The sequence below is a fragment of the Pelophylax lessonae genome, assembly GCF_965119305.1.
Source record: "Pelophylax lessonae genome assembly, chromosome: 2".
NCBI classification, from domain to species: Eukaryota; Metazoa; Chordata; class Amphibia; order Anura; family Ranidae; genus Pelophylax; species Pelophylax lessonae.
In genome coordinates, this window is record NC_138769.1 from 250,412,334 (window position 1) to 250,434,609 (window position 22,276).

The 22,276-nt window shown below is 48.0% G+C and overlaps 1 protein-coding gene across 1 annotated transcript in view; it reads right to left on the reverse strand.

Moving 5' to 3' along the window:
- TRAF3IP3 (TRAF3 interacting protein 3) overlaps nucleotides 1-22,276 on the reverse strand; it is a 175,590-nt gene that overhangs the window by 95,846 nt on the left and 57,468 nt on the right. Inside the window, exon 3 of the mRNA XM_082245836.1 lies at nucleotides 6,607-6,745. Coding sequence (XP_082101962.1) covers nucleotides 6,607-6,745 — 139 coding nt within the window. The remainder of the gene's footprint in view (nucleotides 1-6,606; nucleotides 6,746-22,276) is intronic.

Sequence of the window (22,276 nt, forward strand, 5' to 3'; positions counted from 1 at the left end):
ACATTTTTCTGTGTTTCTACACAGTATATAATTTGACTTTAGACAGGTATATTTAAAAAGGCATAAAGCGGATTGCATTTCCAGCATTTGAGTATAAGGCCCCATGCACACAGGGCGTTTTTACAGCTGCTTTTAGGAGAGTCAGGCGTTTTTTTTTTTTTTTTTGCAGCTTAAAAACACCCCTCCATGTTATTCTATGGCCTCATGCACACACAGGCTTTTAGGAGCTGTAAGTGGCATAGGCGTTTTTAAGCTGTAAAGAAAACCCAGGGCCAGGGGGGTTCTGGAGCAGCAGCGTTAAGCTGTAAAAACACCTGACACTGCTAAAGGCTGCTTACAGCGTTCGGATACGTCAGATGATTTTAAGCTGTAGTAGTTGGATTTGAATAGAATAGAAGAGGGCAGAGAAAGGCTGCTAAACGCCAACGCTGCTAAACGTGGCTAAAACGTGCATTAACGCCAATACGAAATGCTTCTAAAAGCAAGTTTTCACAGCTGCTTTTTCCTGGCGTCAGACCTAGCTTTGCAGCTTGTTTTTTCAAACGCCCTGTGTGCATAAGGCCTAAGGCTGCAAATTCAATCCTATAGTGAAAGAAGCCATTTGGAGGGGATTGCAGAAAAATTAAACACAATAGGCAGATGTTAGATGTGGCACTAAGTACTTACTATTATATCTGAAGCAACATTGTAATATGTTACAAACTGCAAGAATAGTAGTAGGTTACTATAGTAATATGGTATACAAACTATCTTTTAATCCCGAAGGTTAGTAGTGTTTAGAGAATATATAGCTATGAACTGAGAAGTCTCTAGGCCAGCCTTTTTCCAGCCTTTTTCAAGCGGAGTGCTGTCTGATTTCTTCAGGGGAAACCTTGGCAAAATGCCTAAAAATTGCCCCAAACAGCCCAAAAATTGTAAACATAAGTGTTGCACTTCATTCCCAATAATGTGTAGACATAAACAACAAAAAAATGTAAACAAAATGTATTGTGTGCAGTGTCTTAGGCCTCATGCACACTGGACGTTTTTACAGCTGCTGTTAGCAGCGTCAGACGTTTTTTTTTGCAGCTGCAGAACGCCCATCCATGTTATTCTATGGCCTCATGCACACATAGAGCTTTTAGGAGCTCCAAGTGGCATAGGCGTTTTACAGCTCCAAAAAAAACCCAGGAACTGTGGGTTCAGGAGCTCCAGCGTCAAGCTGCAAAAAACGTCTGACGCTGCTAAAGGCTCCATAAGGCTTCATAACGTTGCTTAACGTGCGTTAAGCCACGTTATACGTTTTTTTTCTTCCATTCAAAATCAATGGTTCCCTATGGGAGCCTATTGATTTGAATGGAAGTCACACCGCAGGTCGGATCGGGGTGATCCGACTTGCGGTGCGACCTGCACTGTGAGAATCTTGAGGGGGAACTCCACGCCAAAATGGGGAAAAAACGGCGTGGGGTTCCCCCCCAGGTTCCAAACCAGGCCCTTCGGGTCTGGTATGGAATTTGAGGGTAGCCCCGCGCCGAAAAAACGGCGTGGGGTCCCCCCCAAAATCCATACCAGACCCTTATCCGAGCATGCAGTCCAGCATGCCAGGAAAGGGGAGGGGACGAGCGAGCGGCCCCACCCCCCCTGGATCATACCAGGCCACACGCCCTCAACATGGGGGGGGTGTGGGTGCTTTGGGGCAGGGGGGGCTCTGCACCCCGCACCTCAAAGCACCTTGCCCCCATGTTGATGAGGACAAGGGCCTCATCCCCACAACCCTGGCCGGTGGTTGTGGGGGTCTGCGGGCAGGGGGCTCATCAGAATCTGGAAGCCCCCTTTAACAAGGGGGCCCCCCCAGATCCCGGACCCCCTCCCTATGTGAATGGGTATGGGGTACACTGTACCCCTACTCATTCACCCCATAAAATGCAGTGTATGGAAATAACGACAGGAGACGTTTTGGAAAATTTATTAAAAAACTTCATCCGGCTCTTGTCCTCTCCGGGGGTCTTCTGCTGTCTTCTCCTCTCCGAGGGTCTTCTGCTCTTTTGCTGTCCGCCCTTCTTGTCTTCTCTCCGGGGGTCTTCTGCTGTCTTCTCCTCTCCGAGGGTCTTCTGCTCTTTTGCTGTCCGCCCTTCTTGTCTTCTCCTCTCTGGGGGTCTTCTGCTGTCTTCTCCTCTCCGAGGGTCTTCTGCTGTCCGCCCTTCTGCTGTCCAATCTTCTTGTCTTCTCCTCTCCGGTCTTCTGCTCTTTTGCTGTCGGCTGTCGGCTGTCCTTCTTCCTCCGGTCCTCCTCCGACGACGTCTCCAGCGATTATGCCGGCCTCTGGTCTCCGCAGCTTATTATATAGCCATTAGGGGCGTGGCCGCCAGATGACGTAATCGGGAGACCACGCCCCCTCGTGTCACAGATGACGTCATCTGTGACACGAGGGGGCGTGGTCTCCCGATTACGTCATCTGGCGGCCACGCCCCTAATGGCTATATAATAAGCTGCGGAGACCAGAGGCCGGCATAATCGCTGGAGACGTCGTCGGAGGAGGACCGGAGGAAGAAGGACAGCCGACAGCAAAAGAGCAGAAGACCGGAGAGGAGAAGACAAGAAGATTGGACAGCAGAAGGGCGGACAGCAGAAGACCCTCGGAGAGGAGAAGACAGCAGAAGACCCCCAGAGAGGAGAAGACAAGAAGGGCGGACAGCAAAAGAGCAGAAGACCCTCGGAGAGGAGAAGACAGCAGAAGACCCCCGGAGAGAAGACAAGAAGGGCGGACAGCAAAAGAGCAGAAGACCCTCGGAGAGGAGAAGACAGCAGAAGACCCCCGGAGAGGACAAGAGCCGGATGAAGTTTTTTAATAAATTTTCCAAAACGTCTCCTGTCGTTATTTCCATACACTGCATTTTATGGGGTGAATGAGTAGGGGTACAGTGTACCCCATACCCATTCACATAGGGAGGGGGTCCGGGATCTGGGGGGGCCCCCTTGTTAAAGGGGGCTTCCAGATTCCGATGAGCCCCCTGCCCGCAGACCCCCACAACCACCGGCCAGGGTTGTGGGGATGAGGCCCTTGTCCTCATCAACATGGGGGCAAGGTGCTTTGAGGTGCGGGGTGCAGAGCCCCCCCTGCCCCAAAGCACCCACACCCCCCCCATGTTGAGGGCGTGTGGCCTGGTATGATCCAGGGGGGGTGGGGCCGCTCGCTCGTCCCCTCCCCTTTCCTGGCATGCCGGACTGCATGCTCGGATAAGGGTCTGGTATGGATTTTGGGGGGGACCCCACGCCGTTTTTTCGGCGCGGGGCTACCCTCAAATTCCATACCAGACCCGAAGGGCCTGGTTTGGAACCTGGGGGGGAACCCCACGCCGTTTTTTTCCCCATTTTGGCGTGGAGTTCCCCCTCAAGATTCTCACAGTGCAGGTCGCACCGCAAGTCGGATCACCCCGATCCGACCTGCGGTGTGACTTCCATTCAAATCAATAGGCTCCCATAGGGAACCATTGATTTTGAATGGAAGAAAAAAAACGTATAACGTGGCTTAACGCACGTTAAGCAACGTTATGAAGCCTTATGGAGCCTTTAGCAGCGTCAGACGTTTTTTGCAGCTTGACGCTGGAGCTCCTGAACCCACAGTTCCTGGGTTTTTTTTGGAGCTGTAAAACGCCTATGCCACTTGGAGCTCCTAAAAGCTCTATGTGTGCATGAGGCCATAGAATAACATGGATGGGCGTTCTGCAGCTGCAAAAAAAAACGTCTGAGGCTGCTAACAGCAGCTGTAAAAACGTCCAGTGTGCATGAGGCCTTAGACTGCATTCACACTGCTGCGACCATAAGTCGCCCAATGTCGGAGCGTCTTTTTACCGCGAATTTACCGCGACTTTGACGCAACTTCAGCGCGACTTGTGAATTATTTAAAGCGACTTATATGATAGACGACTTTTTACGACTTTGTATTTGGCCAATCAGAATATGATGTGTTGTGACCTTATTCCCCTTTGTTTTTTTTTTACTCATTTCCTCATTGCCCACCAGTGCCACGTATCAGTATCCACCAGTGCCACTGCCCACCAGTGCCACGTATCAGTGTCCACCAGTGCCACGTATGTGTCCACCAGTGCCACTGCCCACCAGTGCCACGTATGTGTCCACCAGTGCCACTGCCCACCAGTGCCACGTATCAGTGTCCACCAGTGCCACGTATGTGTCCACCAGTGCCACGTATGTGTCCACCAGTGCCACGTATGTGTCCACCAGTGCCACTGCCCACCAGTGCCACGTATGTGTCCACCAGTGCCACTACCCACCAGTGCCACGTATCAGTATCTACCAGTGCCACTGCCCACCAGTGCCACGTATGTGTCCACCAGTGCCACGTATCAGTGTCCACCAGTGCCACGTATCAGTGCCACGTATCAGTGTCCACCAGCGCCACGTATCAGTGCCACGTATCAGTGTCCACCAGTGCCACGTATCAGTGCCATGAATGAGTGTCCACCAGTGCCACAAATCAGTGTCACGTATCAATGCCACGAATCAGTGTCCACCAGTGCCACGTATCAGTGCCAGCCAGTGCCACTGCCCACCAGTGCCACTTATCTGTGTCCACCAGTGCCACTCACACAGACCAGGCAGAGATAATGGTATATAGCAGGGTCTTCAAACTACGGCCCTCCAGCTGTTCAGGAACTACAATTCCCATCATGCCTAGTAATGTCTGTGATTGTCAGAGTTTTACAATGCCTCATGGGATGTGTAGTTCTGCAACAGCTGGAGGGCTGTAGTTTGAGGATCCCTGTTATATAGGAACTGTAGGCATGGCTGCAATGTGAGGAATGCCTGGCTAATCTCTTTCTTCTTCCTGGATAGTCTGATAAGTCGCTTCAAATAAGATAAGGATCCGACTTGGAGGCGACTCGCATTGAAGTCTATTGGGACAAGTCGGATACAAGTCGCCTCAAAGTAGTACAGGACCCTTTTCTGAAGTCGGAGTGACTTCAGTAGTGCCAATTAAGACGGCTCTCATTGATTTACATTGCTTTTGTTATGTTAAGCGACTTGGGGCGACTTGAGGGCACACAAGTCGCCTGACAAGTTGTGGCAGTGTGAATGGACTCTTATAGTAAATGTTTCAAACATGCAATATAGGTATAGTGTAGTCCATAAATTCCCATATGCAGTGATTATTTCGATACAATCTTGATAAATGTCCATAATCTAATTAGGTGCTCCAAAAAGTTCTCTAATAGTAAAAAGTGATCTGCCACCTCACTCGTGCTCCCCCCTCCTGATTAAAGGCTCACCTCATAAGATGTGACCCTACAATTAAGCTGGGTCAGATAGCGCCTGTGAACCACCCTGGGTTGAATAAACTTCAATTAGTACGATGTAGATCTCATAGGTGCTTTGCTCACACATATGCTGATTTCCCGGTCAGATGTGATGACACATTAAATGAAAGGGCTCCAAATAGTGCTTATAATATTTTAAAACTGCCTTTATTAATACTATACATTGAGTACTCAAATATTTAAGGTGCTTCAAGCACACAAACTGTGTCCAACAACTGTTAAAATCAGAGGTCTCCAAAGCCGCACAGCCATTATAATGATCCCCTAAGCCTCGTATGAACCCGACCCTTCACCACCCTTGCCCCTCCCCTACTCGTATTGACACAGGGTCACATGCCTTCCTCAGGGGGGACTTCCCCTGGCTCTTTCTGCATAAGCCCAAAAATTGTGTACAAGTCAGGGGGTGGATCAAGCATACTTTTTTTGCTATACAAAGCCTCATTGCGCAACAATACAACCTTGGGTAACATGCAGGCCAGATGCCAATGTCCTAACAATGGCTGGAATCATTGGTTAATAAGGAGGACATCAGGCACCTGCACAGCATCCATCTTTGACCCCCCCCCCCCGTGTCCCTCTCTGTCAGCACTGGGGTCACGTTATGTGCATGGGGGTGAGAAAATGAGGAAGAAGAAATGCTGGAATACTGGTCAGTACCAGTGTGCAAAAGTGTTCTTTGGAACAAAAGCTCTAGGCAGATGTTGGGCTGCTGTTTATCCGCTGACCTTAAGGTGGCAATATAGCTTTTCTTCGGGCTATAGACCATTGAGACAATTTATCCCCTATTATGGGCTCCTTATCTCTTATTGAATGCTGTAATCCCACTAGATTTAGGTGGCCATTGTGACACAGAAGTGCTTAAATAGCAGGTTCTGCATCATTCTGTGTGCCTTCAGTGTAGAATGTCAGACAGAGCTCCACTTGTAAGGATGAAAGGAGAAACAGTATTAAGGAGAGGTATCCGACAAAGAGGGAAAGAATAGGTTGTCCCCACAGGGTATCTCTGCCAGCTTCTTGAATCCACCTGCAGCTGGATAACTGCAAGAAAATTGGAGATTTCTGGACAACCAAGTATTATGATGCTTCTTCCAAGGGAAGTGCTCCTCAGGCATTCTGTGGTCTGTAAGCTCATGTTATATCACTATTGAAAAAGTGCCTTATTCACAAACATTACCCTTTCTACCTGGAGACAATGTATGACCTGCAACATATGTGATGCTATTTCTGTAACCATTTTAGTTACTTGTACATGTAGTAGATTATATGAATATCATTATAACAATCTTACCCCTCTCAATTTTAGTTGCATCATTCTTTTTCATTCTATAGTATAAAGGTTCAGAGGGATCATTATTATTCAGAGTTCCAAGTTTCACATTTGTAAAGCCAAACGGATAGGTCTTAGATCGGTTATGATGACCGGAGTCCTGAAAGATAAAAAAATAAAAAGTACAGCGATATATTCTTTTTATGAATCTTAAAATGTATATATAATAAATACTCAGCTTATAATCTAACTTCCTTATCACTTGACCTATGTGGTTTACTCTATACCAGCATTGTTTAGCTTTTTTTTTTCCTAGTTGCAGCACCCTTTAAAAGTATGCAAGATCCCCTTCACATCATTAGGTTCTCCCTTTACATCAGAACCCCCCTTTACATCAGAGCCTCCCCCCTTCATATTAGAGGCAACTCATCATATCGGAGTCACCCTTCACGTCAGCGTAACCCTTCACGTCAGAGCCACACTTCATGTTAAAATCCCCTCTATACACAGGAGCCCCCTATAACATCAGAAGACCCCGTATACATGAATCCCCCATCACATCAGATTCCCTCCCATCGCAGAGCCCCCAATAACACAGTCCATCGATCTCACAGTCCCCTCTTGCCATCAGAGGCCTACCTTTTGGTTTCAGCAGCACAGCAGAGGGTGGGAGGTGGAGGAGGCAGACTTCTGTCCCTAAATGCTGGACTCCTTGAGTGCTGGGGACAGAGTTCTGTTGAAAACTCCAACTCGCCAAAATCTCTAACCACGCCACTTCCGGTGACTCTCCAGCAGCAATAATTGGAGATTGAGGAGTTGGTGTTTTCACAGAACACCTGTAGTGTGTACACTATGGTACACGGCATAAGAAGTGGACATTCTTAGTTCGCCTGCTACTAACCAACAACATGGCCGCCTCCGAGGTGGTGACAACTTTTTTCCTCCTTACCAGTTGTTCTGTCATGTACCGTAGTTTACACGCTGCTGGTGTCCTGTGAAAACACCAACTCCTCAAAATCTCCAATTATTGCTGCTGGAGAGTCACCGGAAGTGACGTGGTTGGAGATTTTGGCGAGTTGGAGTTTTCAGCAGAAGAACGGCCCTGCATGCTACCTGCCCTCAAACAGAGTCATGCATTGGCATGGTGCAGGCGAGCTAGAAACCGTGACCCAGCAATGAATTATGCCGTGTGTCCTGGCCCTAGATAATTATTGTACTTTGTGGTGCTGGCAGATGGCCTGTCTGCACTATGGCAACTCATGATGCTGAACCAGGACAAACTGGGTCCTATTCTCGCGGCACCCTGAGGGAAATTAGACAGCACCCTGGCTGAGAAACCATAGCTTATGCTGAAAACGGAATTTTTGTAAAATCTTACCTGTAAAATTCCTTTCTCTGAGTCCTCCGACAGTCGCCCGCCATCTTCATATTCGTCACAATGGGGTATTAGACTTTGCTCCGAAGGAGTAGCTAGGCAACAGAATATGTCAATATAAAGGCTTTTAACATATCCCACCCCCAGGGGGTGGTCCCCTCAGTCAATACCCTCCTACTTCCTGTATCCATACTTCAGTTTCAGTGGAATAGCAGTAGAGTATACAACCAAAACCCCAGAAGAGGGGTGGGGGCGGCGACTGTCGGAGGACTCAGAGAAAGGAATTTTACAGGTAAGATTTTACAAAAATTCAGTTTTCTCTTACGTCCTCCGACAGTCGCCGCCATCTTCATATTCGTCACAATGGGGACGTCCCAAAGCAGTGCAAACATGAGGGGTGGGAAACGCAGCCGCGCCTAAAGGCAACGCAGTCTCCACATCAGAGAAAAGAACCTTACCAAAGGAAGGAAACCAGCTGGGCAACAGTAGAAAAAACTTGCTCAACAGAAGCAACAACCCAGGAAAAACAAATAACCTAGGGATAACAACAGGTATCCCAAACAGCCAAGGAGCCCATACAAGGAGCTCTAAGGAACTGCCGCACTAAGAACCTTGCGGCCAAAGGAAGCATCTGCCGATGCCTGAACATCCACTCTGTAGAATTTTGTGAAAGTGTGCACGGTCGACCAAGTCGCCGCCTTACACACCTGGGCCACAGAAGCCCCATGCCGACAGGCCCAAGACGTACTCAGAGATCTCGTAGAGTGCGCCTTCACAGGCACAGGGGGAACTTTCCCCTTCAAAGCATAGGCCTGTTCAACAGTCTGTCTGATCCATTTGGCGATGGTAGAGGCCGACGCAGCCATGCCCTTCCGAGGTCCCTCAGGAAGGACAAACAAGGAATCCGTCTTCCGAAAGGACTCCGTAGACGACAGGTAAACCCTAATCGCCCGAACAACATCCAAGGAATGCAGCTCCACCTCCTTCGGATGTTTGGGCTTCGCGCAGAGCGAAGGCAGGACAATGTCCTCATTGATGTGAAACTCCGAAACTCTCTTCGGAAGAAAAGAAGGGTTAGGTCGCAAGACCACCTTATCCAGATGAATGACCAGATACGGAGACTTGCAGGACAAAGCTGCCAGCTCCGAAACCCTACGAGCCGAAGTGATCGCCACCAAAAAAGCGACTTTTTTGGACAACATGGGCAACGAGATCTTCCTGATCCGTTCAAAGGGAGCATGTTGTAGCACGGACAGAACAAGATTCAAGTCCCAAGGGGGTAAAGGATCCCTCCTAGGAGGGACCAGATGTCGCACCCCTTGAACAAAAGGTACTAACCAAAGAGTTAGACGCCACAGGACGTTGAAAGAGAACAGCCAGCGCAGATACCTGACCCTTGACCGTAGCCAACGCCAGACGCTGGTCGACACCCGTCTGAAGGAAAGACAACACCCTAGACACAGAGTATGTGCGAGGTGAAAACCCCCTGGACTCACACCAGGCAAAATAGGCTTTCCAAACACGGTGATATACCTTCCCCGAGGAAGACTTCCTCGCGTTAATCAATGTGTGAATGACCTCCGGAGAAAGACCCCTATCTTTCAGGACCTCAGTTTCAACAGCCAGGCCGTCAAAGCCAGCGACTGTAAAGCAGGATGGAATATCGGCCCTTGAGACAGGAGATCTTCTCGAAGAGGCAGACGCCAAGGAGCGTCGACCGCCAGGTTCACGGGGTACCAGGGCCGGCGAGGCCAGTCCGGTGCCACAAGAATCACCGTGTGTGGTTCTGAGTACAACCTGCGAAGGAACCTGGGCAGCAATTGAATCGGCGGAAACGCATACAGCAGCCGATACTGATGCCACGGGGCTACTAACGCGTCTGACGCGTCTGCCCGAGGATCGCACGTTCTTGCCACAAACTTTTTCACCTTGTTGTTCAGACGAGACGCGTACAGGTCCACATCCGGAAGACCCCACTTCGCGCACAACATCTGGAAGACATCCGGGTGGAGAGACCATTCCCCCTGATCCAGGGTCTGGCGGCTCAAATAATCCGCCTGCCAGTTCTCCACCCCCGGAATGTGCACCGCCGATATCGCCAGGACATGAGTCTCGGCCCAAGAAAGAATGTCGGCCACTTCCCGAGCCGCTCGGGCACTCCTGGTGCCCCCTTGGTGATTGACATAAGCCACCGCCGTGGCATTGTCCGTCTGCACCCGAACCGGACAGCCGCGCAGCCTGTCCGTCCAACGTTGAAGGCAGAGATTTATCGCACGCAACTCCAGAATGTTGATTGGAAGGGAGGATTCCTCCTCCGACCAAGTCCCCTGGGCGGACAGAACGCCCAGAACACCACCCCACCCCGACAGGCTGGCATCCGTGGTGATCACCGTCCATGAAAGAGGACGAAAAGACTTTCCCCCCCCCGACACCGCCGGGGACTGGAGCCACCACAGAAGATCTCTTCTGGTGCGATGGCTCAACGAAATCTGGATATCCAGAGATTGCGGACGCCCGTCCCACCTGGACAGGATCTCCGCTTGGAGACTCCTCGTGTGAAACTGGGCGAAGGGAATCGCCTCGAAAGCCGAGACCATCAGTCCCAGACACCGCATGCACTTCCGCAGGGATGAGCACGGAACGTCCCTGAGGGACTGGACTTCTCCCTGAAGAATCTTGAGTTTGTCGTCCGGTAGGAAGACCTTCGCCTGGACCGAGTCCAGGATCATCCCCAAATAGGGAAGACGAACCGACGGACACAGCGTCGACTTTGGATAATTTATCGTCCAACCAAACTCCTGTAGAGTCTGCACCGTGACGGACAGATCCGTCTCCAGACCGAACCAGAATATCGTCCAGATACCCCAGGACAGAGATGCCCTGGGCCCTTAACAAGGCCAGCAGTGGTGCAAGCACCTTGGTGAAAACCCGCGGAGCCGAAGCGAGGCCAAAAGGTAACGCCACGAATTGGTAGTGATCCTCCGCAATGGTGAATCGAAGGTACCTCTGGTGACCCTCGAAAATGGGGATGTGTAGGTACGCATCCTTCAAGTCGATGGAGGCCATGAATTCCCCCGGAACCAGGGCAGCCACCACCGACCGCAGAGATTCCATGCGGAACTTGCGAACCCGCACAAAGCGGTTCAGAGCCTTTAAGTCCAGAATTGGACGAACTTTGCCCTCCTTCCTGGGCACGGTGAACAGATTGGAATAGAACCCCCGAAATCTGTCCCGATGAGGCACCGGAACCACCACTCCCTGAGCCCTCAGGTCCCGCACCGCTAGGTGCAGATCCCGCAAACGCTCCGGAGACAGTTGAAGATTTGAGGGAAAAAATCTGCTCTCCGGCCGAGAAAGAAACTCGATCTTGTAACCAGATCGAACGATTTCCTGAACCCACCTGTCCCGAACACGGGTCAGCCATGGTTGTGGAAAACCGAGCAAGCGTCCCCCCACCCCAGAACCGGGTGAGGGCGCCCCTTCAGGCCGCACTGTTGTGGGCAGCGGATCCGGACTGGCCGGACTTCTGCTTACCTGTCCACGGCTTCTTTTGGGAGCCCTGACCTTTGAACGGCTTGCCCTTATAATGCGGCACGAGAAAGGCACGAAAGGACCCCTGAGAGGGCCGAAAGGAAGCATGCTTCTTACCAGGAGTCGCCTTAGCCTTTTGGGATTGGGGCAAGAGCGTGCTCTTACCCCCTGTGATCCCCTTTATCAGAGTATCCAAGGATTCGCCAAAAAGGCGAGAACCGTCATAAGGTAGATTGGCTAAGGTCTTGCGCGAAGATTGGTCCACCGACCAACACTTTAACCAAACCAAACGGCGAGACAGCACCGCCACACCGTGTACACGTGCGGCCAACGGGACCATATCCAAGTCCGCATCGCACAAATACATGACACCCTGATGGATTTGATCCACCATGTCCAATGTCGCCTGTGGGGCGGAATCAGCCACCAAAACGCGTCTAAGCACCTGCGTCCAACTCGCGACCGCCTGGGCCGCCATAAGGGAAGCAAACAGAGCTTTCAGCATAGAACTTATAATAGAATAGGTATGACGGGCAAGAGACTCCAGCCTCTTGTCCGTGGCATCCCGGAACACCGGGGTATCCTCAGCAGGAATCGCAGTGGACTTATTCAAAACCGCGATCGCGTGATCCACCGGAGGTGGTACACACCAACGCTCGTCAGTAGCGGGCGTGAAAGGATAACGCAATTTGAACCTACTGGGTACAGCAAAAGGCTTGCGGATATTACGCCATTGTTCCTTAACAGCGTTCTGAAAGTCATCCGTGCAGGGAAAAACCTGCGATGTTTTGCGCCGTCTCTTTGTCCCATAAGGCGGAGACGGTTCATCCTGCAAGCGCAGCGTATGCTTAATAGAAGCAACCATTTCATCCATGGGTGCAAGCTCTTCAGACGAGCCAGGGGGAGAATCATCCACCCCTTCAACCTCAGCCTCCACCTCGGACCCCACAAGATCCAGGGAGGAACGGGACCCTGATAAGGAGACCCCGGCCATACCAGCCCCTGCACCATCACCCTCTGAACCAGAGGAAACTGAATCTCTGGACCTTTTTGTGGATTGAGCAGCCACCAGCATTTGCACCTGTGCTGCCAGATTAGCCACAATCGCAGCCAAATCTCCCCCTGGGGGGGAAACAGCAGTCCCCTGACTACCCATCAATGTGGTAGGAAATTTGCCCTTCTGAGAATCCATTGCCCAAAAATTATTGCTGGCCAAGAAGGGGTTAACTGCCCCTTTAACAAGCGCGGCGAGCGCAGCCCACCGCACACACACACAGCACAATTGAGACCCCCACAGGGAAGACACAGAACCCAGGCAATGGATAAAGGAAGATCAGAAAGGGTAAAAACCTGAGGAGACCCTCGCTGTAGCTGCCGCCTTGATCGGTGCACATCAGGAAAGAGGAAGTGATGTAATCAGGGCGCTCTGTTAAAGCCTATGGAAGGCTACAAGAAAATGGCCGCCCACAGTTAAAACATGCGGCTGGGCGAGTGCAGGCAAAATGATGTCGTTTGGCGCCGAAACCGCCGCTCCCCCCACTACAGTGATGCATGTAACACCACTCATGTAAAAAAAAACATGGCGGATCGCCGCAGCGATCGCTGTAAAGTGCCCCAACATGGTCAAAAGCATGTCCCACAGCACACAACCTACACACATACACAGGCTGACACAGACAGTGCAGCACAGCCCCCCCTCCTTGTAGCCCACAGCATGCAGCCAGAGAGACAGGGACAAACAAATCCACAGTGTGAACACAGGCAGGGTAACACAGTCCCAGACTGACAGCCCTCCCAAAACAGACAGGTCCCCACATAAATACACTTACCTCCACGGATGGCGTGGGGAACCCGCACAGGCGAACAAACCGCTGCACACAAGGCAAGGAGAGTCGCATCCAGGACGCAGCATAATGGTGGGTTAAGAAACCGCACAGCGTCCAATGAGGTAGCCACCTCACCAAGCATCCCTGCACCGAGCAGGGATGGGTCGTTCACTGCGCCAGGAGCGATACCTGGCTGAACGCTCAATGGCAGGCTGGGAAGCCACCGACCCACAACCTGCGACCAGGGGGATCAGCCCGAGACCCAGCCCGCACGAATCCTCTTCATCAGAAGAACTAACTAATGCTGACAAAATAACAGCTGAGTAAAGCAAGAGAAAAAAACTCAAAGAAAATCAAAGAGAAAATAAAGGCTGAGTCAAAATGCCCCAGTATAGAGACAACCAGCTACTCCTGACAAGCTAGACATTGAAACTGAAGTATGGATACAGGAAGTAGGAGGGTATTGACTGAGGGGACATGTTAAAAGCCTTTATATTGACATATTCTGTTGCCTAGCTACTCCTTCGGAGCAAAGTCTAATACCCCATTGTGACGAATATGAAGATGGCGGCGACTGTCGGAGGACGTAAGAGAAACACTGTTTTTAAAACTCTCTCTCTATTCTTTCCTTGAAAATGTCACTTGATTAAGGTATACAAAAAAACAACTGCAGTCTATTATATGCAGCAAAGACAGAAGGGTTTACTATGTAAAGCTAGCCAAAGACGGATCGTTTTTTTTTTTTTTATCAATCAGCGGCTAAAACAAAAAAAAAAAAAACAAACAAACAATGAATGGATTTCCCCATCCACAGATTTAGGATGGATGGAGGAATCCTCCCCTATTGTATTCCGTCAGTGGGGACTCCTCCGCTGTTCGAATACACTGATCAGTACTGCAGCCAATTCGAGGAAAAATTTTCCAGCATTCCCATTCAAGAGAAGCTGATCATTAAATCAACTTCTATAAAGCAGGAACGGCCAGTTGGACAGAAATTTGTCTGGTCCTTGCTGAACCGACCAATTTTCTATCTACTGTATAGCCAGCTTTAGTGGTTAGCCTTGTCCACAATATCCCATTGTGCATTCAGGCCTCTTTCACACGGACGTTCCGTATGTCCGTAAATCACCCCATCTGTTTGTCTATGGGATTGCGGATGTCAGCGGATGACTATCCGCTGACATCCGATTTTCGTCCTTTCAGTTTTGTTCCGTTTTTTGGAACGGAACAGAATCCTATTTTTGTTCCGTTTAAAAAAACGGAACGGATGCAAAATCGGATGTCAGCGGTGTCATGCGCTGACATCCGCAATGCACATAGACATACATTATGTCCGTATATCATCCGCAAACAGATGGGATGATATGCGGATATACGGACCGGATGACACAGGCGTCATCCGTGTCCGTGCAAAAAAAAAAAAAAAAACGCAGGAGCGGAAGAAAAAAAAACTGAAAGAGGCCTAAGTCAGAACCCTACAATATTCTTACTGTTCTCTTTAATCAGGTAATTGACATGTTCCAAGCCTATTCTCGAATTCCTTGAAAGCCATTCATACAGATGCTTATATGGTTTAGCTATATCATTATGTGTATGTAAATGCTAACAACTTACTTATCCTATTTGCCCCCTTTCGGTCAGTTAAAGTGGTTGTAAACCCACTTTGATGACTTTCACCTTTAGGTAAGCTTATAATAAGGCTTACCTATAGGTACTGTAAATATCTCCTAAACTTGCACCGTTTAGGAGAGATTTACATTGAATATAGCCGATGACGTCATCAGTGTGTGCGCTCTGAAGAACGGCCGCCTGTGCCGTTTCTTTAGAGCCCTGTGCCGTGACCGGTGGTTCCCGCATGCATGCGCCGGAGTGACGTCACTTGGCTCTGGCCAGTAATACACCCAGAGTCCCCAGAACTGGAAGGAAGACGGGCGAAGATGGATGCGGCCGGCAGTGGGGAGAACGCAGGCTTCGCTGCAGGTAAGTGTCACGTAATGTGCTAGTATGCGATGCAATTCCATTGCACAGAGCGAGCTTGAACCTGCTCTTCTCCTGGCTCCTCTATGTCCAGTAGCCCCACAAGTGCCCCTTCCCATGGGGGCGCTTATGCACACTTGCTCCTGAGCCCTGCTGCAGCGTCCATTGACACTGGCAGCAGGACTCAACCCTGCCATCAGCTCCCTCTTCACTGGCTTGGATTGACAGCAGCGGGAGCCAATGGCTCCCGGTCCCCCTCAAAAGCCAGCAAGAACCTGGGAAGTGGGGGGAGAGAAGAACTGCAGACATGCACAGCGCTGGATTTAATGAAGGTTCAGGAAAGTAATAGGGGTGAGGGGATTTACCGATAGCGTCCAGGGCCAATCACTGGCATGTGATCGCTGCTTGAGTGAGCGCAATTAGCTGCAAGAACTGGTAGCCCCTCAATGTTTTCAACAGGGCTGCCTACTTGCAGCCAATTGTGGTAACCACTGGGGTTTCTCACATCTATTCGCAGGCAGGGTGCATTCACAGGTGCATACTGTAAGCTTGAAATTTCACATATTTTTTGTATACTTTACAAACATAATAGGACATTTCAAGAAAAATGTGTATATTGATCCAGACTGAAGTGGGTCTACAGTCAAACTTTTAAAAGGTAGGCAATAATTAGGGCTGAAATATCAAAATGCTGCTGAAAGCTCCTGACAGTGCTGGTCACCTGATCATTGACACACATGACTGGTAGCAGGACAGGAGGTTGAAGAGGACACGATTTGTATTATCAGAGAGGATCTTATGCACGTGGGATATTCCTTACGCAAATTTCATGCCCAGACCTCTTACTACTTCACTATTCTATATGGAGTTATCCTTTTCGCATAGTGATTACTCTTCCTCACAATCCTTCCTGCTCCCTCCATCGTTCCTGTGGTCTTTGTTGACAAGTATTTATACCACCCACCCTGGGGCTCTTTAAAATTACTTTTGAGGCGTTAACCTGGAAAAAAACCACCCCCACAGTACCCCCCCCTTTCCTCTCCTGGACTACATCTGCTCTCCAAATATGGTTATAGCGTCTCTGCCTTCGTGTGCATTCATATTGTTTCAAGCTGACAATCTCCCTAGATTATCCCCTGATGAAGGGTATTAACCGCTTGCCGACTGCTCACAGTATATTTACTGCGGCAGTCAGCCTCTCACAGGCAGAGCGACGTAGGTCTACGTCGCTAGCCTGTGAGGCTCTGGGGAGCGAGCGCGCTCCCGCTCCCGCGCGGTCACGGACCCCCCCCCCGCGCGTGTGACCGGCGGACCCGATGTCCGCCGGTCACTCGGCGATCGTCGGGGGAGAGGGAGAAAGTCAGGTGGCTTGTGTAAACAAGCCACCTGTCATTCTCCTCGGTGTAAAAACACTGATCACACGGTTCTACAGTGTAGAACCGTTGATCAGTGTCCCTACAGCTCAAGCCACAGCCAATCACAGTAAGAATCACGCCCCTAGGGACACACACAGCCCCTCCCTCTCAAATAAAGTTAACCCCTTCACTACCAGTGTATTTTTACAGTAACAGTGCATATGTATAGTACTGATTACTGTAGAAATGTCACTGGTAACGCCAAAAGTGTCAAAAATGTCAGTCAAGGGTCCGATCTGTCCGCCGCAATGTCCCAGTACCGCAAAATAAAATCGCAGATCGCCGCCATTACGCGTTAAAAAAACAAAAAAAAATTACAAAAATCATTCCCTTTGTTAGTAAATGCGATAACTTTTGCGCAAACCAATAAAAATATGCTTTTTGCGATTTTTTTTTTACCAAACATAGGTAGCATAAAACAAATTGGCCGAAAATGTTAAAAAATTTTGATTTTTACATTTTTTTTGGCGGAATTTCATATAAAAAAAATGTGAAAAATATTGTTATTTTTGCAAAATTGACGCTCTGTTTTTGTTTATAGCGCGTGATAAAAAAAAAAAAAAGTCGCACAGGTGATCAAATACCACCAAAAGAAAGCTCTGTTTGTGGGAAAAAAAGGACGTCAAATTCGTTTAGGTACAGCGTCGCACGCCCGCGCAATTGTCCGTTAAAGTCACGCAGTGCCGAATCGCAAAATACCCCCTGGTCGTTTAGCAGCCAAATCCTCCGGGGCTTAAGTGGTTAACCTGAAATGCGTTGGATGCTACAGAGACAAGTGCATCACTATTACCTTCAACCACTAGGATCTGTCATTTCACATACATATCTATTGTTGTACAATATTCTATTCGTTAAGCAATATATTTTTGTATCTGTGTCTACATGACGTGTGTTCCATGTTTTTAATGGGATTTATTAAATGCAACATTTTTTATGATATTAAGGTTTTCAGTGTCCTATTTGTACTTAAAGTCCTGAATTCCAGGAGGGATCATTTTAATTTTGCTTTGACACACATGACATATGGTCACATGATATGTGCTGAAGGGGAAACGTTTTTTCTACACAACACAAATTTTCCGATATGTTTGCAGAGTAACCAGGTGTGGGTGTGCCACCATAGATAGGTCAGCCCTATTGCCATTTTACAGGGGATTACAGGTTTTCCGACTCTGGAGCCCATTCCTACGAAAGCCTGCTGGGAGCGCTAGCACTTTTTTTTTGGTAACTCTGACCTTCTCTGCCCTTGGCACCACATTTATGCTGCTGGAACAACTTCTTGGTAACCCAGGAAGGAAGGAAGACAAAAAGAGGGAAGGGAAGGAGAAAGTAAGAAAGGCAAGAGCATTGGGATACTTTGGCTTCTGCTATATCTTAGTGCAGGTAAATATTCTGAGAATGCTTTTTGAAAATTTTACAACAGAAATACTCAATCTTTATATAGCTGTGCAACACCATAAGCTGTGTTTTTCCTTACTTCTATAAACTGTACCTTTTACAAGTTTGCTATTATTTATATTTTGAGATATGCAACACGCAGTATTTTTGATTACTGTCTGGTGTCAGCCCTGCCTGGTATTCTTTTTCTAAACTACTTAAGCTCATCCCCTCTCCTAATTTTCACAACAAAAAGGTACCAATTTATTCTGTAGCCTAACAGTAACAACAGAGTGCTAAAAATACTACCTGAGATAACACAGAAGGTGAGCATAAGACCTGGGAGCGAATGTGAATCTCTGATATAATAAACCTGTATTTTTTTGCACCTATTGAGTACTTATAACTAGTGATCGACTGATATCGGTTTTTCGTTACCGATACCAATATTTTGGCCATTGCATATCGGTATCTTCATACATTTAAGAATTTTTTTTTTTTTTTTTTTTTATTGAAAAGTACTCTTGTGGAGGGATCTGGGGGTCTAAAAGACCCAAAACCCCCCCTCTGCACTTAAAAGCATTCAAAATGTCAAGTTTGGGTGTTTTGAATGCTGTCATTTTTTTTTAATCTGGCGCCAGTACCCGGAAGTGATGTCATGACAACATTTCATTGCTTATATCTTTAATTTGTACATATGGGAGTGGCATATTCAATAACATTTGTAAATGGAATTATGCTATGTGACATCATTTTACCCGTACACAAGCAATATTTGGAATATCGGCCACTTACGGCACAGCAGGGAAGATCGCTGCCAGTTTTTTTTTTTTCGTTCAGCCCTGCTAGTGTGTACTAGGCTTTACTCTTCCACTGGGTGCCATTACTGTCTGCTCCCAGCTGTGATGCCTTGCCTGAACTTTGAACTCTTAGCTCCTCCCATGAATTTCCTGATATAAACCATGTCTCTGCACTTTCCATTCGCCAGATTATTGTACTCTCTCCAGCCAGTACCTTGCTTTTTTCTTTCCTGCTGCCATCCCTATCTTTACTGCCACTTATTACTGACTCTTGGCTTGTTAGTCGACTACACTTCAGCTTGATCCCAACCTGCAACTATTTGTTACTGACTACGCTTCTGTTTGATCCTTTCCTCCAATATCCACTACTGGACCCTGGCTTGCTTGCCTCCTGGTGGGGCAATCCTGAGGGACCACGACCTGGTACCAACACGTAGCTAAACCCTTCTCCTCCATCAGTAGCTCTGGTGAGCACCGGTTAGTATTTAGACTCTGCACCTCAGATGAGGATGCGTTATTTGCCAGGGTGACCTGCTTGTATACTAATCCTGCTGGTCAGTGGGAGTCCACTATAGCTACTGGTCTCCAAACCTGACCCCTGGCCGTGACACAATCTTAGGTCCCTAACTTACATTCATATACACACATAATAGGGGACAGTTCAGACAGAACCCAATTAATCTACCAGCATGCCTTTGGAGTGTGGAAGGAAAACGGAGTACACCCACGCAGGCACAGGGAGAACATGCAAACTCCAGGCAGCCAGTGTTGTGGTTGGGATTTGAACCGAGGACCCCAGTACTGCTAGGCGGAAGCGCTAACCACTTAGCCACAACTGGAGTATTGTTGTTAGGTGGCTTCCTCATGTATTGTGGAAAGAAGCAGTAAAGCACAATCACTGTGCAGCAGTACAAATCCGAAAAAAAAAAAAAAAAAGACTGCGTGTTATGACCAAATATGGCTGCCCCTACATATACATGCACATATTGTGACAGATAGGCAGTCTGTTGCTGTGTAAATATGCAGATAGTGTCAGTTTCAGGGAAAGGGTCCCTGAACAAGTGTGAAACTGATTGAAGTCAGGTGAGTGTTGCCCATACCTTAACTACTTGACGAACACAATATAAACACACATACACATACACATATATACAGTGGGTACGGAAAGTATTCAGACCCCCTTAAATTTTTCACTCTTTGTTATATTGCAGCCATTTGCTAAAATCATTTAGGTTCATTCTTCTTCCTCATGAATGTACACATAGCACCCCATACTGACAGAAAAACACAGAATTGTTGACATTGTTGCAGATTTATTAAAAAAGAAAAACTGAAATATCACATGGTCCTAAGTATTCAGACCCTTTGCTCAGTATTTAGTAGAAGCCCCCTTTTGATCTAATACAGCCAGGAGTCTTTTTGGGAAAGATGCAACAAGTCTTTCACACCTGGATTTGGGGATCCTCTGCCATTCCTCCTTGCAGATCCTCTCCAGTTCTGTCAGGTTGGATGGTAAACGTTGGTGGACAGACATTTTTAGGTCTCTCCAGAGATGCTCAATTGGGTTGAAGTCAGGGCTCTGGCTGGGCCATTCAAGAACAGTCATGGAGTTGTTGTGAAGCCACTCCTTCGTTATTTTAGCTGTGTGCTTAGGGTCATTGTCTTGTTGGAAGGTAAACCTTCGGCCCAGTCTGAGGTCCAGAGCACTCTGGAGAAGGTTTTTGTCCAGGATATCCCTGTACTTGGCCGCATTCATCTTTCCCTCGATTGCAACCAGTCGTCCTGTCCCTGCAGCTGAAAAACACCCCCACAGCATGAATGCTGCCACCACCATGCTTCACTGTTGGGACTGTATTGGACAGGTGATGAGCAGTGCCTGGTTTTCTCCCCACATACCGCTTAGAATTAAGGCCAAAATGTTCTATTTTGGTCTCATCAGACCAGAGAATCTTATTTCTCACCATCTTGGAGTCCTTCAGGTGTTTTTTTAGCAAACTCCATGCGGGCTTTCATGTGTCTTACACTGAGGAGAGGCTTCCGTCGGGCCACTCTGCCATAAAGCCCCGACTGGTGGAGGGCTGCAGTGATGGTTGACTTTCTGCAACTTTCTCCCATCTCCTGACTGCATCTCTGGAGCTCAGCCACAGTGATCTTTGGGTTCTTCTTTACCTCTCTCACCAAGGCTCTTCTCCCCCGATAGCTCAGTTTGGCCGGTCGGCCAGCTCTAGGAAGGGTTCTGGTCGTCCCAAACATCTTCCATTTGAGGATTATGGAGGCCACTGTGCTCTTAGGAACCTTAAGTGCAGCAGAAATCTTTTTGTAACCTTGGCCAGATCTGTGCCTTGCCACAATTCTGTCTCTGAGCTCTTCAGGCAGTTCCTTTGACCTCATGATTCTCATTTGCTCTGACATGCATTGTGATCTGGAAGGTCTTATATAGACAGGTGTGTGGCTTTCCTAATCAAGTCCAATCAGTATAATCAAACACAGCTGGACTCAAATGAAGGTGTAGAACCATCTCAAGGATGATCAGAAGAAATGGAAAGCACCCGAGTTAAATATATGAGTGTCACAGCAAAGGGTCTGAATACTTAGGACCATGTGATATTTCAGTTTTTCTTTTTTAATAAATCTGCAACAATGTCAACAATTCTGTGTTTTTCCGTCAATATGGGGAGCTGGGTGTACATTCATGAGGAAGAAGAATGAACTTAAATGATTTTAGCAAATGGCTGCAATATAACAAAGAGTGAAAAATTTAAGGGGGTCTGAATACTTTCCGTACCCACTGTATATATATATATATATATATATATATATACATACACATATATATATTATATATATATATTAGAGCTGCAACGATTCTGGCCAAAATGAGAATCACGATTTTTTAGCTTGGAATAAAGATCACGATTCTCTCACGATTCTCTGTGTAACAAAAAAAAAATTGGGATAACTTTACTGTTACGTTTTTTTTTATTCATTAAAGTTTATTGCGCTTGAAAGACTGCTGCGCAAATACAGTGTGACATAAAATATTACAACAATCGCCATTTTATTCTGTAGGGTCTCTGCTAAAAAAAAATATATAAAATGTTTGGGGGTTCTAAGTACTTTTCTAGCAAAAAAAACTGATTTTAACTTGCAAGCAACCAGTGTCAGAAAAGGGTCTAGTCTTTAAGAGGTTAAACTTCCTTTCTCCCTGGCAGAGGGAAGGAAAAGATACAATGTAATCATTTTGTTTATAGTTACTGGGAGACTTAATGCCGATAGGGTCCTTTCACACGGCCGCTCCGTGTGTGCGTAAATCATCCCATCCGTTTGCGGATGATTTGCGGACATAATGTAAGTGAATGGCACTGCGGGTGTCAGCGGAATACCATCCGC